Here is a 27,625-nt window from a genome sequence, read left to right as displayed (position 1 = left end):
AAGCCTGTGGCTTTCTGTGTGCTGTTGGACTCCCTTCTCCCATCATCCCCTGGGAGTCCAGCAAGTTCCCAGAGGGCCACAGGTTCTCCACCTGTGCTCTAGATCCTCCCACTTCCTAACCTCCTGGCAATGCCCTGTTGCAGCAGATGCCACCTTCTGCTGCACAGCTCTCCTGGAGGGCCTCTGGGTTCTCTCCTTTCTGCTTGAGCCTAAGCCCTTACTACAGGTGCCTCCGAACCAGGACCCCCACAGTTCCTGCTTCCACCCCCTCGCTCCTATGTTGAATGGTTTCACACGTTGGCTTCCTGACGAAGGGAATTGCTTGCTTGTTTGAAGCGATGCTGGAGTGGAGCTCTCAGATTGCAGCATCAGACACATTCCTGGGCATATTCCTACTTGCTGGCTGGGCTTCTGACGCAGGGGCCCGGGAAATGTTCTTGACTTTTCCGGAGCAGTGGTTTCTGGGCCTCTAGCAGGGCGAAGTCTCGGACGGCAGTGGGCAAATGCAAAGAGCTGGAACAGCATCAAGGGGAGGGAGCAGGTTTGCCAGTGCCAGATGGGACTCCAGATGTGGAAGCTCTTTGGTAACAATGCAGAGCTCCAGGCAGACACTTGTTGATGAAATTGAATGTGTGGAAGCTCCTCCTCTGGATAGTGTGGAACATGCAGTGAGAGAGAGCGCAAAAAAGCATCCTTGTGGTTGTTTTGCGCTAACTCATCCTTAAAAGAGATTTCGGGGCTGTGAACAGAAATAGATTCTTGAGGGAGAACTTCTGGGAAGGGATGCTTCTAGAACAGTGGTAGCAGAGTATTTTTGTATGTGTTTAAAATACATAACATTTCTTCACCTTGAAGGCTCAGGATGGGTAAGAACATTAATTAAAGCATTTCCTCAAGCTATAAAAAATATTTAAATGTACAGCTAAAATGTCCTTTCATTAGATGTGGTGGATATATTCTCCAGCTTCACTGAGCAGACGGCATTCTTCTGTTGACCTGGCCAAGAGCTACTGTGAATGGCCAACCTAGAGGCTTCAGGCGGGGCCAGTGTTGCGTATTCTTATTCCTTTCTGTGCCTTAAGAGGATTCTTGCAGCTGAATGCATTCAGGTCCACTGGACAGTTTGTTAGTTTGGGCTCCAGTTTCAGGCCATCAGGTTCCCACTTCAAGCTTCAGAGTCCCTGACAACAAGAAGGGAATTTTGGAGCTGGCAATGAGCTCCTGACAAGATATTCCTGCAACTGTTCACACTTAGTAACACATTTGGCATCCTAAGGTCATCAGATGTCATTTAAATAAACATGATTCTAACCCTCATGGATAAGAGGACAAGAGCATAGAAACATTTCCATGTCATTCTCGTTTAATTACCATATTTTTCGCTCTATAAGACGCACCAGACCACAAGACGCACCTAGTTTTTGGAGGAGGAAAACAAGAAAAAAAATATATTCTGAATCTCAGAAGCCAGAACAGCAAGAGGGATCACTGCTCAGTGAAAGCAGCAATCCCTCATGCTGTTCTGGCTTCTGGGATAGCTGTGCAGCTTGCATTCGCTCCATAAGACGCACACACATTTCCCCTTACTTTTTAGGAGGGAAAAAGTGAGTCTTATAGAGCAAAAAATACGGTACTTACCACCCCCCTTTTCACCTGCAATAAAATTAAGTATCCTCAAACATGGGCGATTTCAGGCAATTAATTTATGCAAAATGCATGCAAATACCCAGTCTGCAGAATATGAGTGGCCTGGTTGCAGAATTGAAGCTAGGGTTGTTCTCCAGGCTACATTCAGTTCTCCCAGTAAGCCAGCTGAGAAAATAATTGTTCTGTTGAAGAGGCAAGAAATGAGCCTGTTCAAGACAGACAAGACTGAGACCAAGAGTAGCCACTCAGGGGCTGTCCGCTGCAATTTTCCTAGGGGCTTAGTTGCTCAGTCAGCACTGACTCTCTGGATAGCTCCACTGGTAGGGAACAAAGCTGAACAAAGCAGGTTCTGATCCCTGGATGCAGTGTGACCTTGGTTGCTGCTGCAACCTTGAAGACTACAGACCGCCTTGAGTTGCAAGCAAAGATTCTGATCGAGTAATATAAATAATAGTGACAATGAATTAATAATAATAATGATACATTTTATTGATAATAAATAATAGTGATAATGATGATGATGATAATTCAATCTAAATGGGGGGGGGGGAGTTCGCATACAAGGGAAATGTGACAGGGAAGGAAGAGGGAGAGGAATAAAACTCAGGCACAGTTCTTATAATGATGAGCTTTGCATAGTTCAGGAGTTGGAGATGCCTGAGGTTATCTTATGGAATGACTGCCCACCCCACGACCGCCCGGTGACAATATCATGGACAGAGGAGGAGTAGAATGTTTGTGTGTGGAAGGATAAGGCTTATACAAAGTGAAACGTGATATTGTGCATAGCTGTACAACAGCAGGAAGGCATTGATCGCTGTTTTCCAGTTTATAGAAGTTTTCGCAGTGCAGGGTCAAGAAAACTGGTGTATTATTTAAAGAGAAGTCACCGTGGTGGCGCTCACCCACAGTATGAGTTTTCTCCCAGATTTGCAGTTTGCATGACTGAAGTACCGTATACACTTTTGAGGTTAATGCTGATTCAGCCATAATTTTTGCCACGCTCCGGCCAGTGTGTTCACTTTCCTTTTTAGGAATTAAAAAAAGCAATCTGAAAAAAAGTTTCAGAACAGCTACAGGGATTTGGGGTGTGTGTGTTTCTCAGTGGTGGTTGCAGGGACCGGCCAGTTGTCACCACTGGCATTTGCTGCAAACTCGGGAGACTTCCCCCCCAAAAAAACCAGCTCAGTGCTGGAGAAGATATGTGATGGGGCGCCTCCACACTGCTTGTCTTCCTCCTTTTCTTGCCTCAGATTTGGAACAAAGTACTTCTTTCTCCCATAAGATCTTTAGTTGGATATGGTGCAGGGAATGTTCCCTTTCTCGCTGCCTGCACAGCACCATGACTGATGTAGCAGATTCCAGACAGCCCAGGTTAATGATTAGTGTTGGATACTATCGTTGTGGCTATAAATTAGAACCCAGTTTGAATTGGTGTCTGGTGGACCAAATTTTAAATGCATTACCAACCTGTTTTGGTTTAGATTTGCTAGCAAGAAATCTTGGAAATTGTCGTCCCTCTTAAAGAAAGACTTCTTCACATCTCTTGCAGTTTCCAGGGTTCTTTGAGGGAAGCCGCTATAGTGCCCTTGGATCCAAGCCAGTTTGAAGATCTAGTGTGGATTCATCCTAAACTCACTCCTTCTGTTCTGGAGTTGAGAGGTAGTGTGGTCTTTGTACCAGCATCCCCTGTGCTGAATCTTCTTCTTTTTCTCTCTCTCTCTCTCCTCCACTCAGGTGTGTTTGACAATTGCTCCCACGTTGCCAGTGACAGGGGCTGGACTCTTGGCATCCGCACGCAGGAGAACACAGGGAAGAAGGATGCCCGTTTCTTCTTCTCACTCCGGACAGACCGCTTCAAGAGATCTTCCACCATATCGGTACCACACCGCTATGAACTCAATACGTGGGCTCATGTGGCCGCCACCTACAACGGGAAGCAGATGCTGCTGTACCTGAATGGGGAACGGGTGGCCCATAGTTCCCAGCAGTCTGGGGCCCTCCACAGTCCCTTCATGGCTTCTTGCCGCACCTTGATTCTGGGAGGTGACAGCTCGGAGGACGGGCACCACTTCCGTGGCCACATGGCTCTGCTGGCCATTTGGAATGCTGCTTTACCCCAGGAGAAACTCCAGAGAGCTTTCTTGAGAAAGGTTGAAGACAGAGAAGCTACCATGGTGCTCAGTGCAAGGTTCAGCCGCTTGGAGCAGCAATGGGTAACATTCAAAGATGGTGCCTACCCGCTGGTGGAGTCCTTCCAAGCACCAGAGCCTCCAGTTTTCTCACCGCTCGTGCCCCCTCTCTGTGGGCAGACCGTCTGCGACAATGTGGAGTTGATCTCCTACTACAACAGCCACTGGCCACTGAGGAATGAGAAGGTGGTCCGTTACCGGGTCGTCAACATTCATGACGATGAGGGGCTCCATCCTACTGTCAGCCAGGAGCAGATTGCCCACCAGCACCGGGTGCTGAGTGGGGCCTTTGGCCGCTATAACATCACCTGGCAACTGAGCGTACACAAGGTGCAGAGCTCCTTGCTTCGCCACCGCGTGGTCCTGATGAACTGTGAGCCCGGCAAGATTGGCAATGAATACTGTGACCCCGAGTGCGAGCACCCGCTGACTGGCTACGACGGGGGGGACTGCCGCCGGCTGGGGCGTTGCTACGACTGGCTGCGCCGGGATGGGGTTTGCAACATGGAATGCAACAACATGCTTGACAATTTTGACGACGGGGACTGTTGCAACCCCAGAGTGACCAACGTGAAGAAGACGTGCTTTGACCCTGAATCTCCACACCGGTAAGTTGTGGGCGGACAAGGGAGGGAGACTCCTAGGCACTAAAGCCCATTGCAATGAAGTCCACAGGATCATGTCCATTGATTCCCCTCTCATACTATTCATTTCTCTGGGTTTAGGCTAATGTGAACTGTGGTCCGCGCTGACTACTGCTGATGCAGTGCTAGCAGTGCAGTGGAAGGGAGAGAGATGTTTGCTGATGGGGGGTGGGGTGGGTGGGAGCAGGAGAAAGGGGTAAATGTGCCTGAGGCTGGCTACCTGCAGAGAGCCTGTGGTCCTCCCTCTTCCGTTACTCCCACTTCCCTTGGCTCCAGCCAGCATGGCCAGTGGCCAGCCGGTGATGATGGGTGTTGTAGTCCAATGGCTTCTGGAGGTTCACAGGTTTCCAATACCTGCTTCTGCCCTATTTCACGTTCAGACATTTAACGGCTTTATACTACTTAAAATGTTCACCACCTCTGTATTGGAACTTAAGTTTGGCAATGGTGCACATAATTATTTGTATAGAGATCTCTGGGCTCTCCTCGCAGCGCTACAGCTCTCATGGGAAGGGAGAATGACTGTTGAAGCTGATTTCATGTCTGTAATTTGAATATCCCTTGTGTTGTTTGTAGACTCAGCCAGTGAATGTGGAGACTCCTTAAACGGCGATGTGCGTCTCCTTGCCAATTGACATGGAAGTCTTCCGCATAGAGCTGCTAATATTGACACACACACGCACACACACACCCCCCGACCGCCACCAAGGGGCCTGCTCGTGTCCAAAAGTAAAGATGAGTGTCAGCTAGAGGAGTTTTTTGGGATTTCTTCAGGTCCAGTAGAAAGCCTTTCTGGAATGATTTAGCTAGCATTTGAGTTGGCAAGTTCTGGTGAAATTGTTAGTGTTGTTAAATGAATATATTGTTTTTAGTTTTCTTTGGCTTGGTCAGGGCCATTATTTTAGGAAATAGGAATTGTTCCTGTTCAGAGCGAGAGGCCATGGAACCCGAAGGCTCCATAGCCCTGCAGTCCAAACAAGCCTGGAAGAGGCCATGGGGGAGACGACTCCAAGAGCCAGAGACCCTCAGCTGCCAAGGGTAACATTGTGGGGAGAGAAGCAGGCTGGGGGTTTAATTTTTTTAAAATTTCTCTGGTACAGAGTTTAGAATGTGGTTCTTACATTACAAATCCCCCCCCCCAAAGAAAATAATAATAATGAGTGCCCTTTCATATCCCAGAGAAAAAGAGACTTCTGGCCTGTCTTCTGCTACCTGGAATGCTCAGTGCCTTGGATCTAAATATATATTTGGATGAGAATTCATTTCATAAGTAATAAAACGAGGGAAGAGTCTTGTTGGAGGAGGTAACAGTACTGCAAATAGTTCTTTAGCAAAAAAAGAGGCATTTATGCATTTATGTTGGATTCTTTATGGCAAGCACCATATTAAAGCATGTGATGATTTTAGGTTCTTGGTCGTACAGTTGTGATGATGATGACTTCCTAGACTCCACTCTAGTATAAGTCCACCCTCCTCTGTGTGAAGAAATAAGTAAGAGCATAAAATAGTCCTAAAATATAATTAATACAATATAATATAATAATCAACCTACCTGTAAATATTACACATCTGGGCAATTAAGCATTTACATTCACTGAGCAATAGCTACTGGAGTTTGTACTGCTGGAAGGACCTTCAGTCAGCATCAGTGCTCCTAACTTACAGATCTCTAGTAACTATTCCATGCATCTTGGTCCAGTTAAGGAAAACCAAAGTCACATTCAGCCTCCCATGCGTGTATCACTTGATAAATTGAGATGGCATTCTCATTGTGCGCTAGAAAAGGTGCAACTGAGTGAGACCCTTCTTTGCTTTGAATAGAATGTGAACAAAACGCTGCACATGTCAAGGCAATCCTCCATCCACATCTTATGGGAGGTGCGGATAAGTTCTGTAAACAGGTGCACTGTACTGTGTTTCAGCTTGTGAATAAGAGTAGAGTGGGACGCGGGTGGCGCTGTGGGTTAAACCACAGAGCCTAGGGCTTGCTGATCAGATGGTCGGCGGTTCAAATACTTCCAATGGGGTGAGCTCCCATTGCTCGGTCCCTGCTCCTGCCCACCTAGCAGTTCGAAAGCACATCAAAGTGCAAGTAGATAAATAGGTACCGTTCTGGTAGGAAACTAAACGGTGTTTCCGTGCGCTGCTCTGGTTCGCCAGAAGCGGCTTAGTTATGCTGGCCACATGACCCGGAAGCTGTACTCCGGCTCCCTCGGCCAGTAAAGCGAGATGAGCACCACAACCCCAGAGTCGGCCACGACTGGACCTAATGCCAGGGGTCCCTTTACCTTTACGTTTATGGCCATCGTGAATTAAAAAACAACATCTATGACCCAGGAAACTGAACTATGCAGGTGTGCGTTGTCATAATCATGAATCTAATATAGCGCTTTTCATTTGCAGAGTGCATTATAACCTGCATTCATTTAATCCATGCACTATTCTTGGGGTCACTGTGCAAAGAGTGGGAATTGAATCTGCCTGAGGCCCAGACAGTGATCCCAAGGCAGAGCCAGGACTCACACCTAAGGTTCAGAGGTGCAAGACTCTATCCCACATTTCACACTGCCTGACAGAATGATTCACATTGATCAGTCAAACTGCAAATATATTTTTGTGTTCCCTCAAAATTCCATGGTTGTTTTGCTAAAGGAGTAGTCTTTCATTTTGCTTTGAAATGTTACTTAATGCAAAATCTGGTGGCAATATTGAGATGTTCACTTTGCAAGGCTTAAAAAAATTCCTTTGATTCTTTTCTCAAGTAGGGACCTCCTAGTTTCTCACCAGAATTTCACATATGGCAAAACATGGTGATAGCTCCACCTAAAATGAAAGGTCAATTCAAGATGTTGATATCTATTGCCCAGTTCACTTAATCCAAAGTCCTAAAACTTTGCTGGACACCTGCTTGTCTTTCTGGTGATGTCATCCTCTTCAGCTGTGGCAGGAAGAGGCTGGCTCCCTGCCGGCTATCCATTCAGCATCTCACTGAGGCAACCATGGGAGGTTATAATGTAAATACCAAGAGCTCTAATGCTGGAAATTCTCTGTTGTGCTTTTGGAGGGCCTGCCACTTAAAAGGATTTTTACTACCCTTTTCGATTTGTGTGCATTTATAAACTGTCTGCTGGCAAATTTGCACGCCAGACTCAAGCAGCTCCTGAGCCATTAAGGTCTCTGGGTCAATAGGCTGCCTTTTAAAAAATCTATTAAGTTCCATTTGCAGGGGATTACCGCTTGTGTGATTGATTCTGTCTACCAGCTACCATTAAAAAACACCAAACAAAACAAGCCCCAAGGAGCCAGAGCAATAAGATGCAGACTGGGCTAGATTTATCGCCGGAGGAAAACGATATTCCATTATGTGGTTGCAACTGAAGTTTCTCTCATTATCTCACACGCAGACACATGTGGAACAACAACAACAACAATGTATTTTTTATTATAATCACAGTTCATCCCATCCTAATTTCAAGAAGCTAAAGGCTGTGTGCACAGTTCTCGGCCTTTGGGCTAAGATCAAGTGTCGCTCAAGGTGTTTCATGGCCCTTTTGCAGGCTTGTACAACATGTAGCCAACTAAAAAGAGCATAGCCACTGGGGCAAAGGCAGGCAATAAAATAACTTTTCCAACTATCATTTCAAAATACATTCACCCCTTCTCCCTAAACATCACCCCGATCAATTGCCAATTTCTGCTATGTCTTTTATACATTGCTATAACCTGTCCTCAAAATAATTGAGCAGAGTAAATCCTCTTTTACCTATCAGTAATGATTATTCATCCATTTTGAAACATTTCCTTCTGATACCTCTTGAGCAACATTTTGCCTGAGAAAAACAGACCTTGCCTCCTCCCAGACAACACACACACACTCCTCCCTGGCCTTGAACAGGGCTGACTGGCATCTGGCCCCAGTAATAAACAATTCATCCTCACTGGGGCTGCATGCAGAGGGTGAAAATGAAACCCCTACAATATATATATATTTTGTATAAATATATAATATACATCCCCCCGTCTAAAACACTGCCAATCTTCCAGCGTCTCCCACCCTTCACATTTCACCAAATTTAATCCTCAATTGTACATATAACCAGCTCATCATTAAATAAACATAATCCATATCCCCACAAACTCTAAGCTTGATAGAGAATCAGAGAATTGTAGAGTTGGAAGGGACCCCAAGGGTCATCTAGTCCAACCCTCTGCAGGGCAGGAATCTCATCCATGACAGATGGCCATTCCAACCTTTGCTTAAAAACCAATAATAATAATAATAATAATAATAATAATAATAATAATTACCCCGCCCATCTGGCTGGGTTTCCAAGGAAGGAGAGTACATCACCTCCTGAGGGAGACCGTTGTGGGGGTTGTTACTTAGGTGGGGATGATCACCACAATGATTGTGGCAAGGAGATTATATATTTGTTCTTTGTCTCCCATTTTTGTGGAGGCTTAGCTAGTTATATTCTTCACTCAGCAAGGTCTGCTGTGCCAGAGTAAAGCAAAGCAGTTAACAACAGGGCAACTGGGAAGGTGAACTTAAGCCTTATATTTTACTTTATGTAACTGTAAAGTATTCAGGCAGCTGGGGTAGAGCTGTGGATAGACCATCAACTTTGGATTTAAGTTCTTCCTGGGTTTTGTAGCACAGTGAGTGACCTGGAGCCTAATTCTCCAGGAGGTGGCAAGCCTTACAAAATGGCAGGCTTACAAAATGGTGTCATGCACAGCTTAGCAAGTTAAAGGTAAAGGGACCCCTGATCCTTAGGTCCAGTCGCGGACGACTCTGGGGTTGCGGTGCTCATCTCGCTTCATTGGCCGAGGGAGCCAGCGTACAGCTTCCGGATCATGTGGCCAGCATGACTAAGCCGCTTCTGGCGAACCAGAGCAGCGCACGGAAACGCCGTTTACCTTCCTGCCAGAGCAGTACCTATTTATCTACTTGCACTTGACGTGCTTTTGTTTTTTGTTTTTTTTAAATAAATATTTATTAAGGTTTTTTGATACAAATGCGCAAATAATAAACAACATTACTTATATCAAAACGTGGTTTCATCACTTCTTTGGACTCCCTCACGTCTCCCGCTCCCACTTACATCATTAAAAAGTTTTTCCAAGCAAATTATCAACTTGTTTACAATCTTATATCCACTCATTTAAATAGAATCTAGCAATTCTCCAAAAGGTTTATGTTTTCTTTAATCTCACTTATCATCAAATTCAAATCTAATTTAGTGGTGGCCAATTATTTATAATCTAGCATCCTTCTTAACATTCAACCAAATTACAATGTTTTTGTAAATACGTCTTAAATTTCTTCCAGTCTTCCTCGATCCTCTCTTCTCCCAGGTCTCGGATTCTGCCAGTGCACTTGACGTGCTTTTGAACTGCTAGGTTGGCAGGAGCAGGGACCGAGAAATGGGAGCTCACCCCGTTGTGGGGATTCGAACCACTGACCTTCTGATCGGCAAGCCCTAGGCTCTGTGGTTTAGATTACAGTGCCACCAAGTTAGCTAGTCAGCACTTGGTATATAGTCTCTATTCCTCCTCAGTAGATGCTGGTTCAGAAAGTAAGTAGATTATTTGGAGTGGGCAAGTGCACCGGTTGGGGTGACAGGGGCCTTGGCATTTTGAAGTAATGTGGTAAATGTGGCAGTGGGCATCTGGCTTTCATTGGTATAGGGAAAGACTGAAGTTCCCCAGTGTGAGACATTGGTGTGATGTTAACAAACTAAAGGGCATGAGCCACCACACTTCATTTCTGCTACTTTGTGTAGAACAGAGTTGAGGAATCTTTCTGTTTCTCAGTGGAAGACTGCCCAGAACCACTTATTGGTCAGTGTCCTCTTTCATGTTCCATGGTGTATATAATGCTGGGATTCAGGGACTCGCCATTTTAAGAACACACGAGTGATCAAAATGTATTTTATACCTAGTGAAAGGCATTGAGGGCTCCTCCAGAGGACCTGTTCATTGAGTGTTATTGTAGAACACACCCAAAATGAAATCTGTGTGGGACGTATGTTTGCACGTTATCTGGGCGTGCTTTTTTCTGTGCTGAGCTGCTTTCCATGCAGGAGATTTATAGTGTGTGAAGAGGCTGTCGGTACGCTGCCCTTTGTGCTGAAAAGAACATTTGCAATGTGGTGGCCATCGACTAGGGTCAGCCAAATACTTCTGCGTCCTGTTCAGACACAGGTCAGGCGGCTCCTCTTGAGACACGTCTCGGACTTTATTAGTCTGTCTCCCGACTTGTCTCTTTGAATCAGTGTCATTTTGCTTCCAGTTGGTGTCCCTTGCCCTTCTCTTTCGTTTCCATCATTCTTAGCTTTGCTTTTCTCCTCTCTGTTTTTCCAGGGGGGCGGGAAGTGTGTGTGGCTGGAGTTCAGGGCTGCGCCTCACAGCCTCCCTCCTTGGCCAGCACTCCTGGCTCCAACCTGCGGTCCTTCTTACCCTCCCTTCTAGAGCAGATGGGCCTCTCCCCAAAACACCTGAGATTTTCCTTTTGGGGATGGTAACAACAGAGGTCCCCAAAAAACCCAAAAGAATTTATTACTATACGCCACCACCACAGCTAGAACCTTATTGCCACAAAGATGGAGAACAAATATAGTCCCCACTAAGGAAGAATGACAGTGCAAATTGTTCAAATGTGCTAAACTGGCTGGTCTTGCGAACAGGATAAGAGAAAATGAAGATAAGGAGTATAAGGAGTAATAGAAAATGTTTAGTGAATATTTTAAGAACCGGTATAGACAGATACATAGCTTTGCAGGTCTCCAGTGAATCCAGCAGAGTTGAAATAGATAATTTAATAGATAACAAGTTGGATGATTAAAAAGATGTGGCTTACGTGGAGTAGTAGAAAAGCAAAGGAACCAGGAAAAGTGTGGAAGGGACGTCATATGGTATATGTATATATGCTGTATTTGGTATGAAGTTGTAAGTGGGACAGGGGAAAGGGGGGTTAAATATGCTCTCTGCTCCTGTTTTTGAAAATGCAAATATAAATAAATAAATAAAAATAGAGAAGATGGGCCTCTCTGCTGCTCATGCTGCAACATGATAGGTGGGGTGGTCCTGAGACCAGACCCTCTGCTCTCAAAAGGAATCTCAAACTTGCAGGAGCTCTGGGAGTCCCTCTTTTGCCAAGAGAAGAGGTGCGCTTCCTATGTATTCAACCGGGTAATGACCATGATTTGGATTACTGGCAAAATGCCACCATTTTCCCACCATGCGAATGGTGAGTACGAAAGGGTGCTCAGAAATGACAAAGTAGGAACAAAGCTCCAGAATTTGGCCAATAAGGATTGTGACAGGGTCCCTGTTGTCTTTTCCCCCTCCTGCCTGCTCTTCACTCTTGTTCCTGTGCCTTTGTCTGCACTCCTTCCTTCCTTGCACCTGCTTCCCTGCCCTGATTTGGTTACAAAATCTCTCTTGACATTGATTATGACACCACCATGATCTGTGAACTGCTGACAGCCAGATGGATCTCTTGCACCCAAGCCCAGTCTCTGACTCATGCCCATGTGCACACTGCCATATACTGGCCCGGATCCTGACAGTTGGAGACTCCTATGTTTGAGGAGTCTGGGAAAGCAACGGAAAGGGGACAGCCTAGAAGCTGTTATCAATTCGGTTTTATAGGAGGGTGGGTAGAAATTAAGTCAGACTTAATAATAATGTTGTCCAGAGATCTAAGCACATGATGAATGTCTACTCCATCTGTTGCTCGTAAAGTGATCGTAAGTACTGGCACGCAGAAGGGTAAGTAAGAGGAGAGATGTGTATCGAGTTGTGAGGAGCAGCAAGGGGCAGAGAACAAAAGGGTTTGCAAATCATAATGTGGGCACAACCAGAGGTGGAATGTCCCTTGCAGATGGCTTGCTTGTAGAAGACATGGGTGTCCTAGGTGCTGGACCTAGGGGAAAACTGCATGTTACATGGTCAGATCCATGATCAGCTTTCCCAAAGTTTTCTGTATTTCCAAAATGTAGCCTCATATGTATTTGTGCTCAGTCTCCCCCTACCCCACCCCATTCTTGTCCTGATCCAGATGGCCCTTCCAAAGGCACTGATAGCACCAGAGAAGCACCAGAGTGGTGAAGATCTTGTTGCTGGCTCTCTTTCATGGCGCTCCATAGCGGTGGGGAAATAAGGAGGGTAAATGTTTGTGAGGGGAGGTGGGAGTCCTGTGCCCCCTACTGCAGATGAACCACTAAAGGGTTTGAAGAGCTTTGACTGAATCAGAGGTCCTGCTGCTCCTTCACTTTAGGACAGCAGTTTTCAGACACTTGTCCCAGGAAGTTCCTCAGAAGCTGGTTGGGGATTCTCAGTGAGCAGATAAATAAAGGCAGACATACTTTTCGGGGGGGACGGACTGTTTCCCATTATTACTGAGTTTCTTCTGCAATGCACAACCTAGGAGAGTTACAGGCAAAACAGGAAGGCACCATCCCTACCTCTCTGCTAAAGCCTTGCTTACTGGGTCACACGGCAGCTTGGTGCTCTCGTGAGATCTCACCAGAAGCAGCCCCTACCTCTGCTTCTCTAGCAGTGGCAACGGAGGTGGGCGACCACCCTGCAGGATTCTGCCACCCAAGGCAGCTGCCTCAGTCCACCTCATGAGTGGGCTGGCCCTGGTTAAAGGCCCTGGATCCTCTGCAGCACTCAGAGGATCTTGGGTGGACTTGCAAGGGATTCCTCAGTAGATAACATTGATGTCAGAAGACAGAAAGTTTGAAACCCTTGTTTAAAGGGATGACTGCTCCGGCAGGGGAGTGAAGTAGTGACCCTTAACTCTGAATTGGGTGCGCTGAGTTGGTAGTCTCTTCAGGACACTTTGAGAGTGCTCTTCAAGTGTTCTACTCACATGTAAAAGCAGCACACACCTGTGATCTTCCAGGGTGTCTCCATAAGTACACCTTCCAACCTGAGGTGTGTGACTGGTGTTGGTGGGCATAATGTTCTCTCTATTCTTTTACACCTGAGCAGAATGCCTTTGTGTAATCTTAATTCTGCCTTGAGGCAATGGTGAGATGCAAGGGAGCAGAGAACTCTTGGACCTTTAAGGAATAGTGGAGGGAGGATTTCTTTCTCTCTCTTTTTGACCGGGGGAGCTTGTCGTGCAGGCATGCAAGAAGGTGCACCTGCTGATACTTCCTCTTCAATACAGTTGTTGAAAGTAAAGAAGCCCTGAGATTCTTTGTATCGGACCACCTTACCCTCCTCCTTCTGCTTAAAGCCAACAACCAGAATAAGAGCTGGAACGCAGGGAGAGACTCAATGTGTGTACAACATGCCAGGCATAGCAAAGGAAAGGTTTTATCTCAAGGTGCCCACTGCTGCCAGCCATGGACTTTAGAGCAAAACATCTGTCTCTGGTGTGCATGTGTGCCTGTTCATCTACATGTGTTTGTGCACTTCGTTACAAAGTTATATTGTAGTGCAGAAGTGAAATTTGAAAGAGAACCCAAGAAGGCACAATATGCTAATTGGCTCCAGCTGTTCACTCCCTTATTCCCTTGCACAGATGTTTCCGCGGCTAGGAGGCTCTTCCCAGCTTTGCACGGTGCATCTGGAAACTGCTGTCTCCCATCTGGGGAGGCGCCCCAGGCTGGCAACAAGCAGAAGAATTATTGTCAATTTTGCTTTTTTCGTTCTAAGCTCAATTAAAAACAATTGTTGTGTCTTTATCCTCTTCTCCGGGTTACCAAGTTGCTAAATTAGTGTTTCAAATTAGTGAAAATCTTGCCACATTCTACCGTCTTGCATGTGTGAATAATTGTCAGATAAACACAGCACCCCTGGAAGGAGCTTCCTATTCTGTAATCCTCCTTTTAAGCAACCAATAAAGGTATGGGAGCCCTGCCTGCCTCTTGCATCTGGCTGCCTTGTTAATTTCCCCCAGATGGAGCAAGAGGAAGAAGAGGCAGAAATCGGGGAGGGGCCTCACTGTCTACATCTGTGAGAATGGACTGGCAGCACATCTGAAGAATGTGTTTTCAGCGCCCTTTCAGTATTATGTATGGCTTCAGCCGTAGAGAAGAATCTGGGTCAGAAAGAACCTCACCACCCAGGTCAGCATCTGGGCGCTTGCTATCCACTATGTAGCTTCTGGGAACGTCTGAGAGAATAGCTTTTAGTTGTCCCTGGAGGACATGAACTAGATGAATGATGAACTGGGAAACCAGGTTTCATCAAAGGTATTTTCCTTTATAGCCCCGCTTGCATAAAAGGATGCAGGGTTCAAACCTGGTCTCCCTTTTTCCATACGTAAGGGAAAAAGCAAGTAAAGCTCTTCTACCAGCCTCACAAACCTGTCTGTGTAGAACCTGCATGGACTGTCCGTGTTTTAACACCATGTGAAATGACACCATAATCTTAATGCCATGCTTGTGATTGTGTTGTATAACATTGAAACCTATTTTTAATTTTTTAAAAAATGATGAACTGGATGGCATTTTGATGGTGAGTGCCAGAAGAAGTAGACTGATCTTCTGAAGCTGCTGACCCCTTTGTCCAGAGACTAAAGTGACCAGCATGACTGATCTCTCTGGGATGCAAAGTCTTCACAACGTGATTCAGACTCCTGTCTGTCCTGTCTTGCTCATGTTTTGCTGCAGTTTTGTTTTTGAAGAAGATGAGCAGCAGCAGCAACAAAACACACTCTGAATCTAGTTTAACTAGATCATATATAGAATTATAGAATTATAGAATTGTAGGGACCCCAGGGTCATCTAGTGCAACCCCCAGCAATGCAGGAATCTTTTGCCTGACATGGGGCTTGAACCCACAACACTGAGATTAAGTGTCTCATGCTCTACCAACTTAGCTATCCCATGTTGTGCTGAAGCAGACCCATTGCCTGCCTCCACAGCACAGCCCTGAAAGAGAGTCACCCTGTTGCGTAGCCAGATTGGCTGCCTATGGGGTGGGCAACCTGAAATTGTGTCCCATAGTTACAGAGATCTTGCATTTTGTGCTAAGAAATAGTTGGCAATAATTTTACCCAGCCCTACTGTGAGAAGCAAGTTTAGCTCATCTTCACCCATCTCATACGGTTTCCAGGAGGGAAAAGGGGGAGAATCTGGTGTTGGAGCTCCAGTTAGTCCTCAGGTGTTGCGGCTGTCTTTGGAAACATGTTGACAAGTTTCTCTGACAGCAGCTATCTTGAGATCAGTAGCTCTTGAAAGAGTTGGTAGTTGTAACTTCCAAGGACCAGAAAGATGGATTTGGGGGAAGGGGTGCTCAGTGGCAGCTTTCCCCCTTTTTACTCCTGCAGAAAGACTGCAATGTGTCTTGAAGGACACAGGATTGGTGCAGGCTGTGATCCTATGTGTAGTTGTATAGGAGTAAGCTCCACTTAACATGCCCAGGACTGGATTGTAACTAAGGGTGGAATTCAATGTCATTTGTTCTCTTAGAACAAGCTTGCCCAACTTAATCACCTCTCCTCACCCCACACACTGTTCCGGGATTTCTCCCCACCCTCCAGAGTGGATTTGGGGGAGGCACAGGGGCACATGGGGGGAGGAGAGGGGAGGGAAGCCCTGTTATGTTGGTGGGAGTCCTTGTGGTGGCTTCTTCCAGCAGAATGGGGTGGCTGAATCCGGCTCTCTCCCACAAGTTATTTGTCTCTGACTTTTTCCTCTCAAACTGATGCACGTACTTCATGCTTGCTGTGAGACTCTGCTGCCCCAACTGCAACGCTGTGTTGTTGCTGTGTTCATCAGCATGAGCAACAGGCTCTCTCTCAGCATCCAAGGTTCATCCATGTTAGGAATCTGTGAGCAGAAGAGCAGCACTCAAACGGAGGTTTAGAGTTGACATTGAGACATACACTTCCCCTGCTAATGAGTTTAGTTTCAGACGATCGTGGGGAGGTGCAAAGATGATAATCACCCCCACTGATGTCTCAAGCACAGTGAAATGGATCCGTGTGAGAGAAGTGTAAAACCCTTTGCTTTTAGGAAAGCGTGTCATGAAACAGAGGCAGTGCTGTGCAGTAGTTAGAGTGTTGGACCAAGACCTGGAAGAGCAGGGTCCAAATCTCCACTCGCACATGAAGCTCGCTGGGTGACCTTGGGCCAACCATTGTCTCTCAGCCTACCCTAGGGGATTAAATGAACAGGGGAAGAACAACCTTGCACATGACCTTGAGCTCCTTGGAGAAAAAGGTTGGGATATAAATGCAACAAATAAATAATAAAACAAATAAATGCGGGCTGCAACAAGTGCTCTCAAAGCAAACCATTTTGGTTGTCACTGGATGTCAACGCAAGGGCTGTTGCGCTAGTGTAAGCATGAGAATAAGTGGTTGTGAAATAACCCATTTATATTTTTGACAGTTTTTGTTATTTTGTCAATATTCTGTTGTGCTCTGGTGTTACTTATAAGACGCCTTAAAAGACTTGACGCCCTAAAATGCAGGATACAGCTAATTGTATTAAGTAAATAAGAATGAACATCACTCTCTTAGCCCAGCCTGCAATGTAAACATAAGAGGAGCCTGCTGGGTCAGTGGTCCAGCAATTCAGCATCCTGTTCCCACGGTGGTCAACCCAGTGCAATGCATATAATTGCAGGGATGTTGTAAGCCACCCATCTTCATCCCAGCCCCTGTTGGGCACCTGATGCAACAAGCCCTTTCAACCTGCAATATTGGGACAGTGAGATGGATTGGCCTTGCTCTTTACAAATGTTTTGCCCTAAATAAGAGACCAAATAAGAAAGAGCAGGAACTATCGTCTTTGCCTTCTACTCTTTGGGCGTGGGGTAGACACACTGGTGTTCAATCCCAGCTGTGTTTAAGAACATGGATTTTTCCATTGATTTTTATGGGCCGCTCTCACCTCTGTCCTTGGAGATATTTAAAAATAGTGTGAGCCAGGACACGACCTATCCAGGGAATAGGATGGTTGTCTCTACCCTCTTCTTCCAGGCTCATTTTCCAGCCACACCATTTTCTTGCCTCTCCATCCCAACAGGTTATTTGTTTCGTCATGATGGTCAGTAAGCATTTTATGCCCACTGAAGATACTCAGTCCTTATTTGTCTAATTGTGTGGGTCTCCCCCTTTTAGGATTTCCCCTGAAGATATTTTTGTACTTCTGCAAACCTTGGAGTTTCCTTGAGCCTGCCAAAACCTCTCTTGTGAGTGGGTGCTGTCATTTGTCTATTTAAGCACAGACACTCTTCCTAGAAGATCAGAAATAGAATACAGAGTCGTTTCCAGCTTCCCATTAATGTGCAGACAATGTGTCACAGAATCCTCGGGTTAGGAGCCATTGTGGGGATGGGGTGGGTGGGGGAGAAGTCTATGCAGAAGGCCTAAGGGATACGAATGAATAACTGTGGAACAGAGTAACATTGGCACTAACACTTGTTTATGACGGATGAAAGCACCAGTGGAGACACCAGCAAAAGAAGAAGCCCAAGGGAGTCGGTCATTCCAAATTTGATTTGGTCTCTGTTCCATGTTGTTTGGTCTTTCGCTGGGCCGCTCATCACTGGGTGTCTGCAGCTCCTCTCACACTGTAATTGAAGGTCTGTTTTTCCCCTTCCTTCCTCACATCTAGCTGCTTTTTTTTCTTTTTGGATCAGATCAAATCTGCTTGGCCCAACTTCATGGAAAAAGCCAACAACCCTGGGGTGATTGATAATGAAGTCAAAGCGAATGGGGAGGCGGGAAACATTTTACTAGTGTCAAGGGACCTCCAGGCGGCAGTGAGAAAAATGTCTCCCCTGGAGAGTGGCAGGAATATCCCTTCAAACATGACTGACCTCAGTCCATGGAATTTGGATGGCTTGCAAGCCTTTGGAGTGGTTTTTTTTGGAGTGGTTTTTCCTAGATGCACACAGGTTGGGAACCAAGATTTATTTTAAGACTTGAGGCTACTGAGCGGCGTTTCTGAGTTCCCCTGAGGAAATTACATTTTGCTTGTCTGTTTAGAATTGTGCCATAATAGGAACTCTCATTCCTTGTTCTCTTATTTAGGGATTATTTATGTGTGCGTGTGTGCTTATCACTTGGAGGCATCCAGCTGTGGTTTGCATGTGAGAATGTGGCCATCACAGATCTCACCACACAGATGGAAGTTTGGCATCAGCTAAAAATCCAGTTCTTCTCAGTGGAGTCAGTTAATCCAGGGTACAGTGATCTAGAATAGGGAAATCCAAGTTGATTCAGGGGTTGTGTGAAATAATGCTGGGTCAGACCTCACCTCCTATTTTTGTGAAAGTCTTTGCTCCCTGTAAAAGAGGTATTTTTTTCTCTCTGCTGCTTTCACAGGAAGCAGAAAAACTTTGTTCAAAATTTGTTGGTTTGCAGCAAGAGTAGTGTTTACCTTTATTTAAATGAGCAAGGTGGCTGAGGGGGTCTTTTCTGCAGCTCATTTTTCTTTTAAAGCCCACTTGCAGCCGTGGAAGGCGTCCGGCACAGCAGCGCTTCCTGAAATGAGCATGTCACCACCGCAAAACTTCACATGGTCATTCCAGGAAGTATTGGAAGCCTGTGTGCAAAGAGCTGTCTGCCAGGGTGAGCACAGGTTTTCTTGAATGGTTTCTTAAAACATTTTCTCTCTGACACTCTTTCCAAATATACAGTCTGCCGGAAAGTGTGTCATCATGCTGGTGTGAAGCTGTCCCTAGTATAGACGCTGATGAAGATACTGGGCTGTACTCATGTGCTTCCCAAGACCCACTTCAAAGGAGAAGAGGTTTTAGGGATTCGGCATCAGGCCACATGGTCTACGACTGAGATGGGCACCCAGGGAAATGCCTGCATGAATGCGAAGTGCTGTTACTACAATAATTAATTTGTACTGTTTTGTGTTACCTCTCTCCTTCTCTCTGCAGGGCATATATGAGTGTGAAGGAGCTGAAGGAGATGCTTCAGTTGAACAGCACTCACTTCTTGAATGTCTACTTTGCTAGCTCTGTGCGAGAGGAGCTGGCAGGTGCTGCCACCTGGCCCTGGGACAAGGATGCCCTCAGCCACCTTGGTAAGCCTCGCTCTTGGGTGTACCTGCATTGGGGATTGCCCTCTGTCACTGGCCTTTGCAAAGAAGGTTCCATGCAGACTTGCAGACAGAATCTGTGCTATCCTGTCCTATTAGGAATGGACCTTCTCCCTTGCTGCCTTGCTCTTGGTAGGGATGAGGTGGAGAACTTCGGGTGGGTGGATGGCGACAGGGTGAGCCAGGCAGTGGGGCTGGTGTCCATGGCTGGTGGTTCCAAATGTGGGATCGCCCAAAGCACAGTTTCCCCTACTTGACCTTCCCCCTGGGGACAGCCCATCTTTGTTAGAAGATGTTTTGCAGCTTTCTCGGTGGGTTCCAATTGCTTCTCCACCTGGTCATCCTCTGGAGCTGACTGTGAACCTTTGCTGCTCTTTGTGGTACCCTTAACCTGCTGCCTTAACTTGCTTCATGCCACCAGCCCCCCCCCCCCCCTTCCCTCATTTCTTTGCGTGTTACCACTGGCAGGGTTGCAATCGTAAACATGCTTACCTAGAAGAAAATCCAACGGAAATGTATTGGATTTATTTCTCCGGTAATGTGCGTGTTGTATATAATTCTTGGCACAGGATTTGCATTTTTTTAAAAAATGAACGTAATACCTTTTGGTTCCACTCATAGTACTTTGCCTTTGATTCAAAAGCAGATTTGTGATGTGGGAATTTTTGCAGCAGAGATCTAGTTCAGAGACTTCAAGAGTTCCACATTCCCTTTTAGGAAGCATTTTCCAATGCACGTGGCTTGGGTTTCTCAGGAATCTTGTAGATCTTTTCAAGATACCTGCTCACAGACAGCTGCACAAAAATGTTCACCAAACCATTTCCTTTAGCTGCCTGAGCAAGCTTCCCATTCTTGATTCTCAATCTTTTTCTCCAGCACACCACACTTCACCTCAGTGACAACTTTCCAAGGTTCAAAGCCCCCTGGAGACCCTTTATCTCCTTTTCTTCCTACTTAGGGCAGGAATGTCCAGCTGATGGTCTGTGGGCTAAATACAGTCCTCAAAACCATTTTTCTGGCTCCTGCATGCCCTCATAATATTTATAGCAAATACAGTAACAGGTTTGACTAAACAGTCACCGATTTTTCTTTCATCTTGTTTTAAATTCAAAAATTAAATATTGCAAAAATACTCTTTTTAGTATCACAGTGGAGTAAAGAGAAATGGAACCCATTTCCCCCCCACTTTAATTGCGGGCAGACGGGAGAAGCCATTTTTCTGGTGTTGATCACAAGCATATCCATTTTGGTCATTTCCAGAACTTTTAATTAGCCGTTCCTTAAGTAGGTGTGGCTGTTTTCCATTGCTGAGCCAAAACATCATTGGCAGCTGTTAAAAGATCTAAAAGAAACCCTAGCCCTTCTGTACATCAGTAAATATCATCTGAATAATAACAAAACACTCAGTGTTTCACATTAACACTAACAATTTTGAGAAATAACACATTAAAATCTGAGACAATTTTTTTTTGTCTCTCATGGGCTTTGATAGAGCTTTATGCCGTTAATTTGAATGCTCCTTCCTATAATCTGTGTCATCCAATCCAATGGCCATCAACACAACCTGAGGCAGTGAATGCCGTATATTATTTATTAAGCAATATATTTCTTTTAACTGAATCTGTTGCTCAACCATTTCATCGGGTGTCTTCAGGTTGTATCGTTATGAGAGAGGGAGGGAGGGAGGAAGTCTCCCATATTTACCACTTACTGCTAGACACCACACACTTGACTACAGAGCTTTGTCATCTGAAGAGAAATCAGTTTTGTTAGACTCCCAGGCTGGAGAAAAGTGTGATTCCTGAAAATGCAGAGGTTGGCCGTCCTATAGCACATTCTAGTGACCCAGATACTTGATGGCCATAACATCAAGTCTTGTTGCAGCCATCAGAACTGACCTTTCAGCTTAGTTGGTTAGATCCAAAAGTCCAGGGCTGTTGACTTGTGTGGCGAAGTGCTTGCTTAAGTACTTGTAGCCTGCTGGGTTTTTTTTATGAAGGCCTAAGCTCCTATGTGGTAAATTCTCTGTTCCTGAAGAGAAGCCAAAGCACTGGCCTTTGACAAACTAGGATTATTGGCTTGCTGAGGTTTTGATCTCTAAGCAAAGGCCATCATGAACTCAGTCCACACCTCTTAACTTCCCTGGTTGATGGGTGGCCCTGGCCTTTGGGCAGTCACTTGCTGACCCCTTGGAAGTTCTTGTTTTTTAAATCAAAGCTGATTCATAACAAGTCCACAAATAAAGTAAATGAGCTGGCCAGCATGGTATCTGGAAGAGGGAGGTGTGACTGCTATAGATGATCTCCTAGGGCAGCAGAAGCTTAAAAAACTATTCCACCCCCACTTTCCCAGAGACCTTGGGCAGCCAATTTGGCCCTTGCAATATGCAGAAATTTTCACACAGGAGAGGGATCACAGAGAACGGGCAACCTTTCCCCCATTAAATGGATTTTTTTGTGTTCACCCAGTTTGAAAACAAGCTAGCAGTCTTGAAGAAAGTGGGGATTGAGTACAAGGTTGCCAAGACACTTCTCAGCAGTAGCTGGCTCTCTCCCGCTCATATTTTCTTCAGTGGAAAGGGTTTCAAGTTTCTACTTGAAGGTGGGAAGAGTAGGTTTTGAGGCCCCTCGTGCCCTCAGCAATCAGACTCACTTTGCTGTTTGCTGTTAGCGGTTGACACAGCGGGATTATGGCTGGGCTCTAACATCCCATTAACTTAGCTATTAGCAAGGTTTTCTTTCTTCACTCACTCACATTCCTCTCCTTTGCTTTCAGCAAGGGAGCCTCCTGTCTCAGACTGGGGTTTGGCTGGGAAATCAGCCTCAGTTTTCTTTTCCTGGTTTAATTTTTGCTCGTTAGCTAAAGAGCTCCCCATTCAGTGAATGGAGCTCTCCTGCCTGCCGTCTTGCCATGCAAAAATGACAATCTTGTCCAGGCAGAGAAAGGTGGCCTGGCCACTTGATCTGTCGAAAAGTGTTTCTTTAAGCAGGGTCAAATACTGTCAGATAAGGTTGATTTGCCAAGGGCAGAACTGTGTTAGCCTTTTGTAACAAAGAGAACCCTAATAGCTAAGGCATTTATTCTGACCTAAACTTTGGGGAGGAGAGCCCACGTCACCAGAAATCTTTATGGCAAAATATTAACACATTGATTTTTCAGAATTCTAAATAGTGTGACTTACTCATTATGAAAAAAGCAACCCAAGTTCACTTTTTATAACAAAAAAGAATTATTATTTATAGGCAACAGTGTTTCAATATGCATGTATGATATTTAAAAGATGGAACAGTTCCTGGCCTGTAACCCATGGCCTAAGATATTAGAAACAAAGATGGAATAATGAAAAGAAGGGGGCATCAGCATCAGCCCCCACCATATTTGACAGTGTTTGATAACGGTCAAATAATTGGTGTTCACTTTGAGAATGTTTGGCTGCTTAATTGACAAGTATTCTTACAGGGACGCAGGTGGCGCTGTGGGTTAAACCACAAAGCCTAGGACTTGCCAATCAGAAGGTCAGCGGTTCGAACCCCTGCGATGGGGTGAGCTCCCATTGCTCGGTCCCTGCTTCTGCCAACCTAGCAGTTTGAAAGCACAAAGTGCAAGTAGATAAATAGGTACCACTCCAGCGAGAAGGTAAACGGCGTTTCTGTGTGCTGCTCTGGTTCGCCAGAAGTGGCTTAGTCATGCTGGCCACATGACCCGGAAGCTGTCTGCGGACAAACGCCAGCTCCCTTGGCCAATAAAGCGAGATGAGCGCCACAGCCCCAGAGTTGGTCACGACTGGACCTTTACTATTCTTACAGGACAGAATAATCACGAATAAAAGAGGGAAGAATGCCTGAGGAAATATCTGTAACACACACATTAGTGGCAGTTAATTTTCGGGGTGTCTTTGCTGCAGCCACTTCCTTTTGGGAGGAGAAGCAGACTTCTGCCCCCCTCCCCAAAATAAGTTCTGCTGTCACTCACACGTTTTGGGTGTGTACGCCTTGAAAGGCAGCAGTAGAATCACCTTTCTTTCCAGCCTGCTGCTTGAAACATGTCTACTCTTGAAATAATGCATCTTGTTGCTGAAGCTCATCCTCAGGAGCAAAACAGCGGACTGGGAACGACTTTGACCTGAATCCCTTCTTGCTTATGAGTTGGCACACAGATTGGTATACTTACTCATAAGTAGTTCTGCTGGCAGGAAGGACTCTAGTCCGCTGCATGGATACTCTGTTTAAGGTAGCTGAGAGGGCTTCCTCTCCCATCTGTTGATCTGTCAGAGGGTGCTCACCTAGGGTTGGAGCTAAAGATGGTTAGCTCTACAGAGGCCATTCCCAGCAGCAGCAGCAGCAGAGCCAGTCTTCTCATGATGAGGAACACTATTTGGAACTTCTCATTGGAAAAGCTGGCATTCACTTTAGCTCAGGATTCCACTCCTCTCTCTGAGTGACATTGAATGCATTTGCTGTTTCAGGCGGTGTGGTCCTCAATCCGGCCTATTATGGTATGCCGGGTCATACAAATACCATGATCCATGAAGTGGGACACATCCTGGGACTCTACCATGTCTTTAAGGGAGTAAATGAAAGGGAATCCTGTGATGACCTGTGCAGGGAGACGACACCATCCATGGAGACTGGAGATCTCTGTGCCGATACTGCACCTACTCCCAAAAGCAAACGCTGTCGGGATCCAGATCCGACCAATGACACCTGTGGCCAGACCCACTTCTCTGGAACTCCCTTCAACAATTATATGAGCTACACAGGTAAGGAAGGGGAGGGGAGAACCTTTGCTTCATGAGGTTCAGAGATGGGCTTCAGATGAATGGCATGTCAGCCTTTGAATCCAGTGAGATGCTGAGAGCCTCTGCATTCATTTTCAGAATAGCAAGTTGGAAGGTCTCATGATTTCACAGATAAGCAGTAGGTGAAGAAAAGAGGGCTGTGTTTTTGAAAATCTCAGTAATCAAAAGGCAAATCATACAAGAATCACATACATTTTGTTTCCAGATCTCATGAATTCTAAATCTCCACACCCTTTCAAAGGTTTTTTAAAGCTTCTCATCACCTAGGAACTACTAGTGAGAGGGATCTTGTTCACTGTGCCTGGCAGAAAGGCTCAGCTAAGAGAAATACAGCTTGCCCAGCACCAGTCATGTGCAACTTGCTTTGCAGTTCCAATATTTCAATGTATTTTCAGCATGGCCCAATGACCGGATCTCATAGTTGACAGTAAAAAATAAATTTGGCTGTCCTGCATCTACTCCAGAGTAATGACATAACAACACAGTGACCAGCCACAATTATGAATAGAGGTCGGAACTATAAGTAAAATCTGCCGGAACCAATGTGTTTTGGCTGCACATTTAAAAGCAGAGGGAGCCTGGTAGACTAACCCAGTGAAGATGAGCCCTAGTCAAGGGCCACCTCTCTTTTGTGCCTACTTGCCAGATCTCCACTGGTTACAGAATATGGGGAACAGTCGGAGGCAGATCTTAAGGCCTGAGCCTGTTCATATGGGAAAAGACAGTTCTTAACGTTCTGGGTCGTAGGCCATTTATATGTTAGCTCCAGCATCTTGAGTCAAGACTGACTACCACTCTGTTAGTCATTTCCTTGTTCACTTTGCTAGTAGGGGCAACTGAGGGGAGGGGAAGGCAATAAACGGTGGTTGGGAAGACTACCTATACCTACCTCAAATCTATTGTAAATAATGTGTAAGTAGATAAATTCATTTAAGAAGGGTCCCCTAAAATGTCCCTTACCCTAAGAACTGCATAGGAGAATACAGTTACTTCAGTACTTTTATATGAAAGTACTTTTGTAGTAGCAACATTTTCTCAGAAGAGCTCTTCCCTTCCAAAAGTGTCTTGTCTTTATGCCTCATTCTCAGGAGTTGGAAATCTTGATCAGCCCTGTTCTGAGGGGAACCCATACGGAAACTATTTTCTGTTTTGCAATGAGCGAAATTCATTTAAAGGCAAGGTTTACTCGCTCAAAAATATGCAGTGTGAACATTTGTGTGTAAGACAATCTCTGCTGCATTAGAGACAGACAATCCCTCTATATGCTGTAGACATAGTCAACACTCAAATCCGGGATGTGTTTCTGCACCTAGAGGGTGCTACTGTCTTCGTGAGAAGAGCCCATGTTTTCTTGTGAATTCCTTGCTTCCATTTGGTGACCTTTCCTCTGGTCTGGAGACACTAAAAGCAGGTGTCTGCATCTGCTGTCCTTTTGACCTGACCTCTCTGTTGTGGTTGGCCTCAAGTGGCCATGGCAGACACCCTGCTACAAAACCAACAGCACCAGCCCATGCATGTCTGCTAAGAAGAAAGTCTCTTTGGATTCCCTGGGGCTTACTCCCAGGTAAGTGTGTAAAGTATTACATCCCAAGGCATCTACACTTTTGAGGACACAATTCTATGTAGAAGCAAGCTCCACAGAGCGGGTAATATTTCTCAGCAAATGTGCATTCCTCTTTGGCAAGCCCTTTAAAGGAAGCAAAAAGCCAAAGGAAAGAAGACGACAGGTCTATGGATGCAATGAGCTAGCAATTCTCATTCAGTCATGTGGAAGACAAGGGAGGGAAAGGAGGGAGAGGACAGAAAAGGGTAGCATGGACATGAATGCAATTACACATAATTTGGCTTCATTATAGTTGGTAGGCCTGCCAAGGAAGAAAAAAAAAGATGACCTGTCTTATTTCTCTGCTGTTTTGGGCAGCTTGATCTGCAGGAATAAGCAGAGAAGTGTATGAGGATTATGGGCTTAAACCTAATGGAGAAGATTAATCTGTAGGAGTGACCTGATGGAAGCTAGAGAGCAGATCCCATGTATAGTTAGTGCCAGGAACTATGGATTATGTTTTCGTAAGTGCAACATCAAAAGTATGTATTTGAGATTCTCCCAGCCCAACAAGCCTGGCCCTCTTAGCTCCGCTGCCCAAATTCTGGTGGCCTCCCCTGGCTCTGAGCTTTGGTGCTGGGTTGACTCTTCTCTCATCCTGGCTGATAACAACTATTTGTTTTCAAGAGCCATGCATTCATCGCTGAGCTTTTGAGCTTCCTTCTTCGAAATGCCTGCCTTGCGTCTTTAGTGTTCCTTGATGTTGAGGGCAGCAAGTCTTGAAGAAGAAGTCTTGAGCTTACTTAGCACCTGTGATGAAATTAAGCAGTTGCTGAAGGGCTGCCATCTGTCGGCAAATGGATGGCATAACATGCTCGGAGAATTTGTACTTTCCTCTCCAGAGTGGACATAGATATGTTTATGTTAGGAGAGGGTTGGACGGTTCATTCCATTTCTGGTCTGTGTCACTTTCAGATGTGGAAACTCTACATTTGCTAGGGATGAGGGAGGAATTCCATTCAGCTAGCATTTATAGGCAAACCTACATAATTTTCACTTTTTAAAACAGTGTGAGGAGCAGCTTTCTATCTACTTTGCATGAAGAGAATCTGGACTTCCAATCAGCAAGCTCTAGGCTCAGTGGTTTGGACCACAGCGCCACCCGCGTCCCTTTTCAAGTGGTATGATACTGCTTTAAATGGAAACTGCAGATGGGGCCTCAGTGTGAGCTAAGCCAGAGGGTCATGCTGCTTCCAGTCTTCCTAAGCACCTGTGATGTGAAGGCCTGTGCTGCCCCAGAATCTTCTCTGATGCACAGAGTATTCTGGGAGGAGCGCAGGGGTGGAAGACCAGGTCACTGTGGGAGGCACACAAAGCCTACCTGGCCCCCTTGCACCGAGGGATCTCTTGCCCAGGCTCCCCCACGATCGCCTCCCCGCCATCTAGCACTACTTTTCCGTTTCTTCACCAGCTGCCTCTCCTTCTCCCACAGATGACAATTGCACAGACAGTTTCACCCCAAACCAAGTGGCTCGGATGCATTGCTATCTGGATTTGGTGTACCAGCAGTGGAGTCAGGGCAGGAGGCCCACCCCTATCCCCATGCCAGCGGTGGTCATTGGGCAGAGCCAGGAAACCCTCACCATACACTGGCCGCCCCCTCTTAGTGGGGTGCTTTATGAAAGGTAAGAGAGGAATCTTTGTGGAAGGGGAGGAAGGCAGTCGTAGCAAGCGGGAAAGAACATCTCTGTGAATTAGTCTTGCAGAGGTTT

The 27,625-nt window shown here is 45.8% G+C and overlaps 1 protein-coding gene across 1 annotated transcript in view; it reads left to right on the top strand.

The window, feature by feature from the left end:
• PAPPA2 (pappalysin 2) overlaps nt 1-27,625 on the top strand; it is a 116,203-nt gene that overhangs the window by 15,639 nt on the left and 72,939 nt on the right. Inside the window, exons 2-5 of the mRNA XM_083743735.1 lie at nt 3,385-4,447; nt 19,352-19,497; nt 23,978-24,271; nt 27,346-27,538. Coding sequence (XP_083599861.1) covers nt 3,385-4,447; nt 19,352-19,497; nt 23,978-24,271; nt 27,346-27,538 — 1,696 coding nt within the window. The remainder of the gene's footprint in view (nt 1-3,384; nt 4,448-19,351; nt 19,498-23,977; nt 24,272-27,345; nt 27,539-27,625) is intronic.

This window comes from Podarcis gaigeae (genome assembly GCF_964106915.1).
Source record: "Podarcis gaigeae genome assembly, chromosome: 6".
Taxonomy (NCBI): domain Eukaryota; kingdom Metazoa; phylum Chordata; class Lepidosauria; order Squamata; family Lacertidae; genus Podarcis; species Podarcis gaigeae.
Note: the sequence above shows the minus strand (reverse complement) of the source record. Positions and strands in the feature narration are given on the sequence as shown.